General features: G+C 50.7%; 1 protein-coding gene across 1 annotated transcript; it reads right to left on the reverse strand.

Annotated features, from left to right (window-relative positions):
• Positions 1-294: 294 nt before the first annotated feature.
• Klrg2 (killer cell lectin like receptor G2) lies at positions 295-14,282 on the reverse strand. Its single transcript, XM_042677243.1, has 5 exons — positions 13,436-14,282; positions 5,804-5,905; positions 5,329-5,474; positions 1,012-1,115; positions 295-653 (listed from the first exon to the last, which is right to left on the reverse strand). Exons 1-5 carry the CDS (start codon positions 14,208-14,210, stop codon positions 533-535), a joined length of 1,248 nt encoding a protein of 415 aa, XP_042533177.1. The 5' UTR covers positions 14,211-14,282; the 3' UTR covers positions 295-532.
• Positions 14,283-15,101: the final 819 nt, after the last annotated feature.

Raw genomic sequence — 15,101 nt, forward strand, 5'->3', positions numbered from 1 at the left:
ATATTCCCCAGCTTGCAAGGCAAGAGAGGGGCCCCCTCCCTCCTTTCCCAGGCAGTCTCCCATCTATGCTGCTCATCAGCTCCCCATCCACAGTCCAGAAATACGACTTAGAGCAACATGTCACACACACCCCCATCAGACCTCCCATATAACTAGATGTAATAGAGAACTCACTGTGATTTGCTGACTTGCCCTTTCCCCTGAAACTGAAGGGTGTGTGACGGGGGACACAGCAGGTTAAGGAGAGAAGAAAAATGACCATTTTAATGAAGGGGGTGGGGTGGGAATGAGACTTAGCAGTGCTAAATAAGATCCTCAAGTCATGGAATAGACTGGTGTCAGAAGCTGGAAACTAACATTTGGCACTGAGATTTAAGGCTACAGAACAATCTTCCCCTGGCCTACGGCTGTCATGCCCCAAATCCAGCTGCCCAGGCTGGGCCAGACACAGAGCCGGGATTACAGGTCTGGGGAAGGGGTTTCCAAGCTCTTACTTCAGCTTCCAACAGGCTGAGCACAGGCAGAAACCAGATCACTGCTTCCCCTGGACACAGACCCAGGGTCTGAGGGAGCTGCAGTTGAGAGCCACGAGCCTGCCTTCCTCCAGGCCCCCACAGCTGAGATCCGGGTTCTCCAGGTCTTCCTTTGGGAGCCTGCAGAGGGGTGAGGGGTGCTCAGGAAGCTGGGCCTTCTTTCCTGTATAGGTTCAGCCAGCCCCAGTGCCCAGAGAACCATGAGGGGCCATGAGGGTGTGTCCTGACACCAGCTGTGCAGCACTGGGCATGCCAGTCGCTCACTGAGCTGTAAGCCTTTGTATCTATAGAATGGCGGGAACAGTCCTGTTTGTTGAGGGACCCCCAAGCAGAAATCAGGTTGACAGGATCTAAGACAAAGCCAGGCCTCTGGACATTTCTGTGCATTGGTTTCTCAAGTGGCACCATGGGCTGGGGGGAGAGGAGGATAAAGGAGGATATAGAGCAGCCGAGAGGGGAGGGAGCCACAATCACTCACGGCTGGGGCAGCAAGGGGACGCCATCGATCCAGTGCCAGCCCTGTGGGCCTCTCTGGGCCCCCACCCAGGAGCGTTTGGTGACTGGGTATCGGCTTAGCAAATCCTGAAAGAGAAATGCAGGCAGTCACTGTTCCGTGGACACTCATGTGATTCACCCAGCTATCAGTTTGCCGCAAGGCCAGCTGGCTAATCTAGGAGAAAGTCAACTCAAAGCCTAGCTTACCTAACACCCTCAGTTCTGAAGTGGAGGCTGGCTTTGCCAGCAGGGTGCCCAGGATTGGGGACCAGAAATGAGGGAGATCCCTTCTCAGCCTCAGTGGAATGTCGCTACTCATCACAAAGCAAAGTGCAGGGGGTACAGAGTGGGGATAAAGGAGTTCAAAGAAGGGAAGATCTGGGCCAAGCAGGGAGTATGTCTAGGGGACAGAAAGCGACAGAAAGCTGGAGACTTGCTGGGGACTAAGCTGCAGAAGTCCTGGGGGCAGATTAAAATTGGAGTGTATGGGGCTGGGAAGGTGGCTCAGTGGTAGAGCACTTGCCTTGCATGCCTGAGGCCCTGGGTTCAATTCCTCAGCACCACATAAGCAAAAAGAAAAAAGCCGGAAGTGGCACTGTGGCTCAAGTGGTAGAGTGCTAGCCTTGAGCTGAAGAGCTGAGGGACAACGCCCAGGCCCAGAGTTCAAGCCCCACCACCGGACCCAAAAAAAACAAAAAAAAATAAAATTGGAGTGTAGCTGGGCACTAGTGTCACACACCTGTAATCCTAGCTATTCAGGAGGTTTGAGATCTGAGGATCACAGTTCAAAGCCAGCCCAGCCAAGAAGGTCTGCAAGACTCTTACCTCTAATTAACCAGCAAAAAGCCAATGGTGGAGCCATGGCTTAAGTGGTAGAGTGCTTGCTAGCCTTGAATGAAAAGGCTAAGGAATAGCACCCAGCCACCAGTGGCTCACGCCTGTAATCCTAGTTACTCAGAATGCTTAGATCAGAGGATTGTGGTTCAAAGCCAACCAGGGCAGAAAAGTTTGTGAAATTTATCTCCAATTAATCACCAGAAAGCTGGAAGAAGAGCTGTGGCTCAAATGGTAGAGCTCTAGTCTTGAGCAAAAAAAGCTCAGGGACAGCTCCCACATGCTGAGTTCAAGCACCAGGACTGGAACAACCACAAAAAATAATAGTAATAGGAGGATCGTGGTCCAGGTGTGTTGTGTGCCCTTTTGAGACCTTATCTCAAAAAACAACCAGTGTAGCCGGGCGCCAGTGGCTCACACCTGTAATCCTAGCTACTCAAGAGGCTGAGATCTGAGGATCTCGGTTCAAAGCCAGCCCAGACAGGAAAAGTCCGTGAAACTCTTATCTCCAATAAACCACCAGAAAACCAGAAGTGGCGCTGTGGTTTAAGTGGTAGAGTGCTAGCCTTGAGCTGAAGAGCTGAGGGACAGCGCTCAGGCCCAGAGTTCAAGCCCCAAGACCGACAAAAAACAACCAGTGTATAGAAGATAGGGCTCCAGTAACTGGAGGTGTAACCTCATTTGCCTTTTCCGCTCAAGACTGGCCCTCTACCACTTGAGCCATGCTTCCACTCAAAATGTTGAAATATTTTAAGTCCCAGTGGGATGGCTCAGTGATGAGGAAGCACCAATCCCAGCAGTCCATACCAGTGGTCTTTCTGGAACAGTTTGCTCGCACAATCAACCCAGGAATATCAATGTGAGAAGAAGCACTTGCCAAAGACAACACCGTGCTATTTATAGAGAGAAATAGGGACTACTGAAATGCCTTGCAATCAGGAAATAACTAGGAAAATTATGGGATATCAACAGGATGGGAAATTACAGGGTTATTCAATTTGGCAAGCACATGGAAAAATGTAAACAGGAAATCATATCAAGTTAAAAAAAAAAAAGGGGGAGGGACTCCACATCAAGTCTGTGTCACCCACAAGGCCAAGTGCATATATTTATATACTACTGACTAGAAGTCAGTAGTAAATGAATGTGCACATCCATGGTTCTGCTCGCCTAACAAATTGCTTAAGTTAGTTGGACACCAACAAATATCACATCTGAGGCTTAGGGTTACCCAGGAGGATCTGAGCCTCCTGGTGACAGGAGTTGACAGCCTCACCTCCCCAGCCCCACCCACTCCACACCATTCTTTCCCTTTTCTCACTATTAGCAAGACTATGGTACACACAGTCAAGCCATTATCAGTGTTGTAATCAAATTCCAGAAACTGGAGCAATTAGTGGCTCAAAGACCACTCTCATGAGGGATCGAGAGATCCTGGGGTCTCCACAGTCTGAACTTGATGACTCTCAACTTTGCCACCAACATGGAGAGATTGGGAAATGTTACCCAGAACAGAGTAGACTTGAAATCCCATGTTTGTCTCTTAAAAATCCATTAGCCAGCCGGGCAATGGTGGCTCATGCCTGTAATCCTAGCTACTCAGGAGACTGAGATCTGTGGATGGCAGTTTGAAGTCAACCTGGGCAGGAAAAGTCTGTGTGACTCTTATCTACCACCAGTAAACTGGAAGTGGCATTGTGGCTCAAGTGGTAGAGCGCTTGCCTTGAGCTGAAGAGCTGAGGGACAGCGCCACACAACTGACCAAAAAAAAAAATCCATTGGCTGATGATGGTGGCTCATGCCTGTAATCTTAGCTGTGGTCTGGGAATCAGTTCAAAGCCAGCCAGAGCAGGAAAATCCATAAGACTCTTATCTCCAATTAATCACCAAAACGCTGTAAGTACTCTCTCTTTCTTTCTCTCTCTCTCTCTCAACACACACACACACAAAGTCTGCCATTTCAATCTTTGTGTGTTGTGCTAGGAATTGAACCCAAGGCTGCATGTGAAGTCAACACAGGCTCCTACACTTCCAGCCACCACTGTGGCCATGGTTAAGCATGCAGTCAGTCCAATGCACAAAAGTACATTCACATTGTAGTACAGCCATCCCCACCCATCTCCACAGCAGCAGTCTCCCAGCCTGAAACTACACCCTCCCAACACTAACTCTCCATTCTCTCACCTACAACCACATGATAGGAAAACATGGGGCTTGAACTCAGGACCTCACGCTTGCTAGGTGGTGCCTTGCCACCTGAGTCATGCCTCCAGGCCTGTCTTTTGGTGATTATTTTGTGTGTGTATGTGTGTGCATGCTGGTCCTGGGCTTGAATTCAAATGGTGGGCACTATCCCTAAACTCTCATGCTCAAGGATATTGGTCTACTACCTGGCCACAGCTACCAGTCCAGCTTTTTTATGTTTATTTGGAGATAAGAGTCTTATGAACTTGGCTTGGAATGTGGCTTAGTGGTATAGTGTTTCTCTAGCACACATGAAGCCCTAGGTTCGAATCCTCAGTACCACATAAACAAAGCCGGACGTGGCACTGTGGCTCAAGTGATAGAATGCTAGCCTTGAGCAAAAAGTCTGACGAACTTTCCTGCCCAGCTGGCTTTGAACTGCTATCCTCAGACCTCAGCCTTGTAAGTAGCAAAGATTATAGTGTAAGCCACCAGTACCTGCCTTTTGCTGGTTATTTTTGAGATAAGGTAATGAAAATTTTTCTGCCAGCCTGGCTTTGAATCTTGGTTCTTTCCCTCTCAGCCCCCTGAGTAGATAAGATCATAAGTGTAAATCACTGGCACCTGGTTGAAAATGTTTTCAACATTTCCTCTTACTTAAAAACCCTTGTGTGTATGTGTGTATGCATTAGTACTTGAGCTTGCATTCAGGACTTCACACGCTTGCTTAGCTTTTTCACTTAAGGCTGTCACTCTACCACCTGAGCCCTACATCCACATTCAGATGATTGATTAAGTGGATAAGACTGTTGGATTACCAGGTGTCAGTTGTTTTAGTTATTTTTGTGGTAATTTGGGGTTTCAAAATCAGGGCCTTGCAGGTACTCTACCACTTAAGCCATACCCAGCCCTGATCTGCTTTTTTTTTTTGGTCAGTCATGGGGCTTGAACTCTGGGCCCGGGCACTGTCCCTCAGCTTTTGAGCTCAAGGCAAGTGCTCTACTACTTGAGCCACAGCATCACTTCCGGTTTTCTGGTGGTTTACTGGAGAGAAGAGTCTCACCGACTTTCCTGCCCGAGCTGTCTTTGAACCTCGATCCTCAGATCTCAGCCTCCTGATAGCTAGGATTACAGGTTAAGACACTGGCACCCAGCGGGTCTTCAATTTTTTGGCCCTATGTTTGTCCTTTGGGTCTTAGTGACTGCTCTAGTGTGGAGGATGAGATCTAGAGATTTCTTCCAGGGCTAGGACTCAGGGACCTGGAATGCTGCCGAGTCTCACCTGGGTGTGGCTGAACAGAGGCAGGGTAGCGTTGTGAGCCATGCAGAAGGCCTGGCTGGCCTTCCAGTCCTGTGCTTCTGCGGAGAGGTAGTAACAGCGCTCCTCAGACCACATCCATCCTCGAGGGCATGGCTGGCACACAGCTCCTGCGAGGACAGAAACCTGGGTGAGTCATGCGGTAACTAACGAGCTGTGGTGAGCAGCAGACCTGGCTGGGACTTGCGGGGGAAAGGGACGGAATCTGCATTCAGGGAGCAGTCAAACTTCCGCAGGGGGTGGTGGTACAGTGTGTGCACTGTGCAAGTCTTCCCCTGGGCAAAGGCTGCTACCCTCTGACTGGTCAGGGCACAGCTGTGTCCTGTGGGAGGAGAGGATCGGTGTTTTTATCTTCGCTCCACAGGTCACGCTGCATCTCCGCAGAGGGATGCCACATGGTTATTCTCAAAGGGCCTGTAAGGACGAGGGGGCACCTTACCTGCTCTGGAGGCCAAAACCACGATGGTGATGGTGCAGACAGCCAGAAACACAGCCAGGACCACCAGGGCCCATCGTAAAGACTTTATGTACATGGGCAGCCCTGGAAGTAGGGGGCAGACAGATACAGGTTAGAAGAAACGACCCTACCCATACCCATCTACACCCACTCGTCACAGCCACCCTGTCACAGCAGAAAACCCAATGGAGGTTAGCACTTCGTGTCAGGAGAAGCATGCTAGAAGATATTCTGCAGCTCAAGGTGCTAGAAGATGTAAGAACACATAAGAGAGATACAGAACGAGTGATTCTTGTTATGGAGTAACTTCGGTACCAGATCAGGTTCAAGTCTTCAGTTTATACCTGCCACAGTCTATGGTAGTACACACCTGTAATCCCAGCTACGTGGGAGGCAGAGGTGGAAGGATAGAGGTTCAAGGTCAGCTTAGACAAAAGTATGAGAAAGGATCTTAAAAGCAAAAGGATTGGGCATGGCTCAATGGAGAGAATCTTTTTCTGGCTTCCTGAAGGCCCTGGGTTCAATCCTCACTACCACCTACCACCAAAACAAAAAAAAAAAATCACTCCAGCATCTCACATCTTTCCAGGTCTTAGAGTGGCATGAAGGAAGCGTCGGGAAGGTGCACATGCCGCCTGGGAGAACTGCCCTGCTGTAGGCCGTGAGATGCAGGGCTGAGGCAGCTCAGCAAAGCCTTGAAGAATAAAACGTTCTATTTTATTGTGGTTCTTGGAGATGGGATTACCTTGTCCGAGTGGGCCTTGATCCTCCTGCCTCAGCCTCCCCACAAGCTGGGATTACAGGAACTACAGTGCCTGGCCAGAAATACCTGTAAACTGCATGCCTTGCCCTGCTAACACAGTAACTACAGAAAGTGGGAGGAATGGCTTGGGTAGCAAAAGGTGGCAGGGGCTGGGCACCAGCGGCTCACGCCTGCAATCCTGACTACTCAGGAGGCTGAGATCTGAGGGGCACGATTCAAAGCCAGCCTGGGCAGGAAAGTCCATGAGACTCTTACCTCCAATAAACTACCAAAAAAGCCAAAAGTGGAGCTGTGGCTCAAGTGATAGGACACTTGCCTTGAGCAAAAGCAGCTCAGGGACAGCACCCAGGCCCTGGGCTCAAGTCCTAGGACCAGCACAAAATAAATGAATAAAATTAAAAAATGGTAGGGGAGCCAGGTACTGGTAGCTCACACCTGTAATCCTAGCTACTCAGGAGGCTGAGATCTGAGGATCACAGTTCAAAGCCAGCCTGGGCAGGAAAGTCCATGAGACTCTTACCTCCAAGAAACCACTCAGAAAACTGGAAAGTGGCGCTGTGGCTCAAGTGGTAAAATGCTCACCTTGAGCTGAAGAGCTCAAGAACAGCACCCACACCCAGAGTTCAAGCCCTACAACCGGCAAAAAAAAAAGAAAAAAAAAAAAGGGGACTAGGGGTGTTAATCAAGTAGTAGAACACACAGCAAGCATCAAGCTGAGTTCAGAGCTAGCACTGCATAGACAGTAGGAATGATTCCATTCAAGTCATTCCTTAGAGGCACAGACAGTTATAAAAGTGTCCAACCCTGTACTCACACCACACTGAGGAAACCGAGCCTTCTTAAATTTTGAGCCTTGGGTGGGTAGTGCCCACCAATCAGTCAGAGCTGAGAGGATGTAATACTTTGCTTTCTCAGGCCCGAGAAAAAGTGTGGGTAATTCTGCATTAAGAATATTTGCTAATTGAAAACAAGGTAAGAGAAGCCAGATAGCTGAGGATAGTAGTATACGCCTGTAGTCTCCAGAGGTTGAAGCAGGAGGATCCAGTGTTCAAGGTCAAAAGTAAAGCAAAAGCAAAGTCCAACAAGAAGGCAGACCAAAGGACACATATTATGAGTCTGTCACTGGATGAAGTATAAGGGGGTGGATTCCCCAATTCCCCAGTTTCTGGCCCCAAATCACAGGAACTGAAGATGTATACCTAAAAAGTTTCATGAGAAGCAGAGGCTCACAAGGTGGAAGTTGTAGCAAGGATGTCTTTTAGTCCAGCAGGGAGAAATAAGAACATGGGGACAAAGCTAAGTGCAGCAGTGGCCGACAAGCTCAAAAATGGCAGCCTGTTTGTTGGTCCCTTATACTCTGAGCTGGGGGAAGTATCAGCACTTAGCAGCCCCTAACCATTAGATAGTGGCTCAGGTGGCTAAGATCAATGCCATTTATTATTCTAAACACAGACGTAGGCCTGCCCAAAACATGGGATTTTTAGGACTTTGATATACAAGTCTTCTAGTTCTCTGTCTCTTTATCCATTTGTGAAGATTTTTAGTTGTTTTGGGATTGAATTCAGGGCCCGGGCACTGTCTCTTAGCTTTTTCACTCAAGGTTGGTGCTCTACCATTTGAGCCATAGCTCCACTGTTAGGTTTTGCTGGTTAACTGGAGATAAGAATCTCATGGACTTTCTTGCCCAAGCTGGTTTTGAGCCACTGTCCTCAGATCTCAGCCTCGTGAGTAGCTAGGGTTACAGGTGTGAGCTGGTCCCTGAGCCACCAGCACCCAGCTTAGCTCTTTTAATATTCATTTGTTTATTTTTGTGCTGGTGCTGGGGTTTGAACTCAGGGCCTGAGCGCTGTCCTTGAGCTTTTGTGTTCGGTGCTAGCCCTCTATCACTTGAGCCAAAACTCCATGTCAGGCTTTTTGGTGGTTAATGGAAGAGTCTCACAGACTCTCACAGATCGCTGTCTTTGTTTGGACTGCGATCCTCAGGTCTCATCCTCCTTAGTAGCTAGGATTACAGGTATGAGCCATCTGCTTTAATACTTACTTTTAATATTTACTAGTTTTCATTTCTGTTACTTCATCTATCTATCCTGCTTCAAATCCATTGATATAGAATGTCCAGAACAGACAAAATGATTGTTGGGCCTGGGGACTGAAGGTGATGGCTTTTGCTGGTGATGAAAATAATTTTAATTTGAACGTGGAGATAGCTGTCCTACACTGAATAACTGACAATCCACTAAATTCTATGCTTCAAATCGGTGAATTTCATAGTGTATGAACTTTCCTCAGAAACAGAGGGCATTGCTGGGTGCAGGTAGCTCATGCCCATAATCCTAGCTACTCAGGAGGCTGAGATCGAAGGACTAAGGTTCAAAACTAGCCCAGGCAGCAAAAGTCTGTGAGACTCCAAATGACCACCAGAAAACCGGAAGTAGCACTGTGGCTCAAGTGGTAGAGTGCTCACCTTGAGCTGAATAGCCCAGGGATAGCACTCAGGCCCAGAGACAGACAAAAACAAACAAACAAAACCCACAGAGGGATTCTAAAAATGCTGCAAATAAAAAATGCAGATAGCTGGGTGCCAGTGACTTATGACTGTGATTCTATCTACTCAGGAGACTGAGATCTGAGGATTGCAGTTCAAAGCCAACCTGGACAAGAAAGTCTGAGACTTTTTGTGTGTGTTTGTGTGTGTGTGGTTATGAGGCTTGAATTCATGGCCTGGGTGCTATCCCTGAGCTCTTTTGCTCAAGTGTAGTGCTCTATCACAGCTCCTCCACTTCTGGGTCTTGAGGGGTTAATTGGAGTTAAGAGTTACACATAGACTTTCCTGGCGGGGCTGGTTTCTAACTCTGACCCTCAGATCTCAGCCTCGTTAGTATCTAGGATTACAGGCATAATCACTAGTGCCCTGGTTTTCATGAAACTCCTATCCCCAATAAAAAAAGCCAGAAGTGGTACAATGGATCAAGTGGTAGAGCACTAGCCTTGATCAAGTAAAAGAAACTCAGGGACAGAGCCCAGGCCCTCAGTTCAAGCCCCAGGACCAGGGGAAAAAAAAAAAAGATGCAGATAAATTGAGCCATAAAATAGTAAAAGAAGACATTGTCCAAAAGAGAAATGTTCACATTACTGGAGTTGTGAAATGGTAACCCTTCTGTACAACACCTTAATAACAATAAAATTATGTCTAAAATAATAAAAGAAGCTGGGTGCTGGTGGGTCTCACCTGTAATCCTAGCTATTCAGGAAGCTATCTGAGGATCTCAGTTCAAAGCCAGCCTGGGCAAGAAAGCCTGTGAGACTCGTATCTCCAATAAACTACCAGAAAATCGAAGTGGCGCTGTGGCTCAAGTAGTAGAGCACTCACCTTGAGCTGAAGAGCTGAGGGATAGTACCCAAGCCCAGAGTTCAAGCCCCAGGACCAAAATATAAATAAATAAATAAAGCATAAAGGTGAAGACAAGGAAAATGTAAACTGACCAATTGCCTTGGTAAGTATTGTGGCTGAATCGTGCATTTATCTGTGACCTTTCAGAAAACAAAACAGTAAAGAAACTGAGAAGGGAACAGACCCCCCCCTCCCCTATCCCTTAAAAGACCCACCTAATTCTAAGCCAGAGCCTGGATATGGCCCCCTGCAGAGCCAAAGAGAAAGTCCCCACCCACTCCGGCTACAAAGCAATTCTTAATTACACAGGTAACAGAAATACACTCTCCTGGGCACTCGAAACCCACAGAGCACACAGACAAAGCTAAATCCACTGTCACTAGCTGGATATGGTGCTCATTTAATTCTAGCACTTGGCAGACTGAGGCAGAAGGATCACCAGTTGGGCTAGCCTGGTCTATGTGGCATAACTCAGCTCAAGACAAGACTCCCCATTAGCTTGTCTTCTCCCTTCTCCAATCCTGGACCTTCTTAGCTGTTTTCTTTTACTTTTGGGTTGGGCATGAGGCTTGCACACAGAGCCTCTGAGCTCTGAGGACCCAGGAAGGCAGGGGCCAAGACGATCTATATTTTCATGGCCTCTTTCACATACAGTACAGGACGACCACAGGTCAGACCCCCGTTCTCCTTCCCCAGAAAAGGCGGAGGAATCAGAATTTCTGAATGTGCTATAGTCAAGGATGACCTTCGCGTGTCAGGTGTTGGAGTTTCACAGCGAGTCTGTGTCTAAGGGGGACAAGAAGAAGTGGAGCTGTGGCTCAAGCAGCAGTGTCACTTTGATTGAAAAAGGACAAGAGCCCATCCTGACTTCTAGCCTCAGGCCTGACAATGCGCACACACAGAATTCAGTTACTATGACGTTCAAGGGCCAATGAGAGTACAGGACAGGAACAACTAAACAGACCTTGGGGATCAGAGAAAGTGACTCCCAGCCAAGACTTGGGGGACAAACACTCTTTCCCCAGCATTAGGCACTGCAAACGGATCCCTCCTTCTAACTGCCCACAGTAGTTGCGTGACAGTCACCCAAGTGCTCCAGGGGAAGGCGTCTCTCCCACAGCTGGACAGCTCCTCTGGCCCTTGCCAAATCTGTGAGGGAAGAGCTGGAGTCCACAGTGGCTTGCTTGTTCGTTCATTCTGGGTGTGGGATTGCAATGCGGGTTTGTGCCTTAGTTTACCCGTCTTGTCAAGAACACGGGCTGGAAGTAACAGGGTTACCCACTCAGAAGAGCTCCTCTCCAGGCCAAGCCCAGGTTCACCACACATTTCCCAGAATGCCAAACCTGACCAGAAAGCAACGAATCTTCTAATGAACTGTCCCCACAGCCTCTCCTCATTCCCTTTCATCTATGGTTACCAGCTCCTCCCCTGACTGCTGCCCTGAGAGAAGAACACTCCCCAGCCCCCAGCCCGCCTCTTCAGGCTCTAAAGCTGCCCTTCTTGTCATCTCCTTCCTGGAGCACCCAAAGGAACTTTTTTCTCTACCACCTCCTCCCATGTTCGCTATTGCGGAAGGATATACAATGGCTGGACTGTGACACCGCTGACATCCTCCTCTGGTTGTCCAATCCACCAACTCTGCCATCCATCTCCTCCTGAACCAAAGCTGTTTGGTCAGTCTCATGACTGCGGCCCCCATCCCCCCTTCCTTCATAAAGCCATCAGAGCCAAGTTTTGTGGTTCTTTTTCTTTTCCTTTGTAGAACCTAAATCCTGGCACTTGTTAAGCAAGTACTCTACCATGGAGCCATAGCTCAGTGTTGACTTTGCCTGGACTGGCCTCAAATTTACAATCTTCCTGGCCTCTGCCTCCCAAGTATCTGGACAGCTCTTTTTTTTTTTTCTGTTTTTTGGGAGAATTGAATTCAGGGCTTGAGCTTGCTATGCAGGTCCTCTACCACTGAGCCATGCCTTCTATCCAGGCCCTTTTTGCATTGATTATTTTTGAGGCAGGGTCTCACTTTATGCTCAGACCATAATTTTCCTATTTGTGTTTTCCTGTGTCACTGGAAACTGCAGGCATGTGGCACTGAGACCAGCCAATGTGTTTTTTCCACAGCTGGGATGTCAGGTGTGGGCTAGCATGACTAGTTATGAGAATCTCACAAACTTTTTTGCCTCAAACTGTTGGCCTCAAACTGTGATTCTCCAAACCTGGCCTCCCATGTAGCTAAGATTAAAGGTGTAAGCCACCTCACCCAGTGCAAGTTCCCTTTCTCTTTATTTATATAGCCTATCTTGAGGCTTGATTTCAGGGCCTGGTGCACTCATTGGACTTTTTCCACTCGGAGCTGGCACTCTACTGCTTGGGTTGCATTCTACTTCAGGCTTTTTGCTGGTTAAAATTGGAGATTTTAACAAGTCTCTAGGACTTGTCAGCTGCCTTTGAACTGTGATCCTCAGATCTTAGCCTCCTGTGTAGCTGAGTATAGGCATGAGCCAGAATACCACAGAGTTCACTTTCCATCTCAAAATTCCACTCGGTTCACCACAAGCTCCTCCCTTCCTTAACCTACTCTTTTTGGTTCCAGGTATCAGATTTGAATACTGAGAGAAACATAAGCTAAGAAATACTAAGGAATGCAGACAGTGTCTAGGATAAGCTAGAAAAGGAGGGAGAGATTCTCTCAGAGCCTCAAGCAATAAACACATCCTCTGGCTGGAGTTTAGGAAGCCTACTTCAGAATTCTGACCTTCAAAACGGTCAGACGCTACATCTGTCATTTAAAGCCAACTAAAGATGGGGACATTTGTGACAACAGCAATAGAAAACCCATATTCCACCATGGAGAAGGGGAGCTCACACCTACGGGCAAATGTTAAGTCCTGCCCGTCTCACCTCTCATCCCCGGGGGCTGGAGAGTTGGAGTCAGACTTCGAGGCAGGGCTCCAGCATCCCCTAGCCGCTACTCAATGCTCCCAGCAAACTGCCACCTCCACCAACCACTCTAGGCTGATTCCTTCTCCGGGATTGTTTTCACCTTTGGGGGCTCTTAGTCTCAACTCTCCACACCTCCACAGCCGCACCTCTCTGGCACAAGGTAACTCGCGCCAAATGCTCTCCCAGAAGGTGGAGAGAAACAAAAGGAGTCTGGATGTAGTAGAGGGCGGGGCGGCGGGCTCGGGCCAGGCCTGGGGCTGTGTTCCAGCCCGGCTACCTCCGCCACGTGATCCTGAATCACTTTCCCTCAAGCGAAGTTCCTTTCCCTCCTCCTAGGAGCTGCGCACCTCCAGTTCCCAGGCGGGGTGAGGGTGGGTGGCTTTTTATTCTTTGAGCCAAAGTTGAATAGCAAGCGGGTTGGGGCCTGATATTAACCAGGTAGAAAGGTCGGGTGGGGTCGGGTGGCGTCGCGTGGTCTCCCGCTGCCCGGCGCGGGGGGTGGGAGCTGGTGAGCACTAACCTATGAGCTTGATGGCCCGCGGCAGCTCCTGGGCATCCATCCCGGCGCCCCGCAACCAGGCGTCCTCCTTTTCCAGCCCCGGCTCCCGGCATCCGCACGTGGGAGAGCCCCGGGAGGCCTCGCGCTCCTCGGCGGGGGTGGCCGGGCTCTCGGCGCCGGTGCGATCGCGCTCCGTCGGGGCGGCGGCCAGCGGCGAGGCCCGGCCCCGCGCGGCGCTCGGGGACGCGGCCCGCTGCAGGAGGGGGTGCGCCGGGGAGGCGTGGCGGGAGAAGGCGGGCGACTCCGGCACCGGCACGGTGAGGAAGCGCGTGGAGGGCGCGGGCGAGGGGCTGCCTCCCGGCGCGCCCACCGGCTTCACGCGCACGTCCACCTGCAGCTCCACCGGCGCCCAGGTGCCCGCTGCCTGCTCGCAGCCCGGGGCGGCCAAGGGCAGCAGCTCGGCCCCGGGCCCCTCGCCATCCCGGGGCTGCTCGGCCGACATGGGGCCCGGCGACGGCGGCTCCCGGCTGGTGGACCCGAGACGGCGGAAGGCGCCGTAGCCCAGGCTGAGCGGCTGCGCCCGCAGGGGCCCGGGGCGAGGCGGCGGCGGCAACTTGTCCTCGGCGAGGTCCTGGCCCGCCCCGGCTGGCTCCTGGTGGCTTCCCGGGCCGTCAGCCTGCGGCTCCCCCGCGGGAACCCGCGGCTCCTCCAGTCCCTGGACTTGGCTCCCCTGGGGTTCCTTCGGGAAATTGGCCCCGGCTTGGACTCCCGGCGAGGCCTCCGGGACCAGCTCCATCCCCTGCGCGGAGAGTTGCCAAGCGGGCGCACCTGGGCCCAGGTAGGGATCAGCTTTGCCCTCCCACGTCCGGATTGGCTCAGCTGCGTGGCTGCATTTGCAAAGCCACGCCCCCTCCGAGGGCCCCCACTGCGAGTGGCTGGAGTTCCCTGGGCGGGGCGGTTCTGGGTATCAGCCCCGCCCTCTGGGGGGCGGGGGTAGCTGGGTGGTCGCGAGGGCGGGGCTTGAGAGGTTTACAGGATGGGCGGGGACGCCAGAAAAAAAGCAGAACTGCCAGGCCAAGCTGGTCCGACCCGGCCTCGTGGTCCTCCCTCTTCTCCCCCGCCCCACCCGTTTCCCCTCTGGCACTCTGCCCCTGAGTTGCTTCTGAAGGCTAATAGTTTGGGCAGGGAGCGATGGGCCAAGCCTGCCTGAATTTTGGGTCCTCAGACAGAGCCATGCCTGGGGAAGAGGCTGCCCTGGGGCAGACTGGAAGGGGCCACGGTTTGTCTGGACAGTGGAGGGGGCCAGGGGGCGCTGGGGGCAGAAGCCCACACGGACAGCCACTCTGTGGAGACTAGACTCCTACCAGCCTTACTAAGGAATGAGGAGCAGGAAGTGTGAACATGTGTATCTGTCACGAGAAGAGAAGCCTGACCCTCCAGTATTTAAACAAGAACTCTAGGGTAGAGTTAGTAGGTAACAGGCCATTCCGTTAAACGTGCATTTCAGATAAGCGTGATGCAACTTTGTTATATTGTGTGTGTGTGTGTGTGTGTGTGTGTGTGTGTGTGTGTGTGTGTGTGTGTAAAAATAGGTCCTCTTCTGCTGGAGTGTGGAATGCACTCATCATAATGACAGCAGTGGCTTTGCAGTAGATTACTTGCTGGGCAGGTAGGGATGAGATTCTAG

This window comes from Dipodomys spectabilis, unplaced genomic scaffold, assembly GCF_019054845.1.
Source record: "Dipodomys spectabilis isolate Male_0828 unplaced genomic scaffold, ASM1905484v1 ptg000034l, whole genome shotgun sequence".
Classification (NCBI taxonomy): domain Eukaryota; kingdom Metazoa; phylum Chordata; class Mammalia; order Rodentia; family Heteromyidae; genus Dipodomys; species Dipodomys spectabilis.

Excerpts from the sequence above, each read along its gene's own strand:
- Klrg2 (XM_042677243.1), bottom strand. The coding sequence starts at position 14,210 with ATGGAGCTGGTCCCGGAGGCCTCGCCGGGAGTCCAAGCCGGGGCCAAT. Across the intron at positions 5,475-5,803 it reads GGTTTTGGCCTCCAGAGCAG|GAGCTGTGTGCCAGCCATGC; the intron begins GTAAGGTGCCCC and ends CTGTCCTCGCAG. Across the intron at positions 654-1,011 it reads GTCCCCTTGCTGCCCCAGCC|GCTCCCAAAGGAAGACCTGG; the intron begins GTGAGTGATTGT and ends ACCCCTCTGCAG.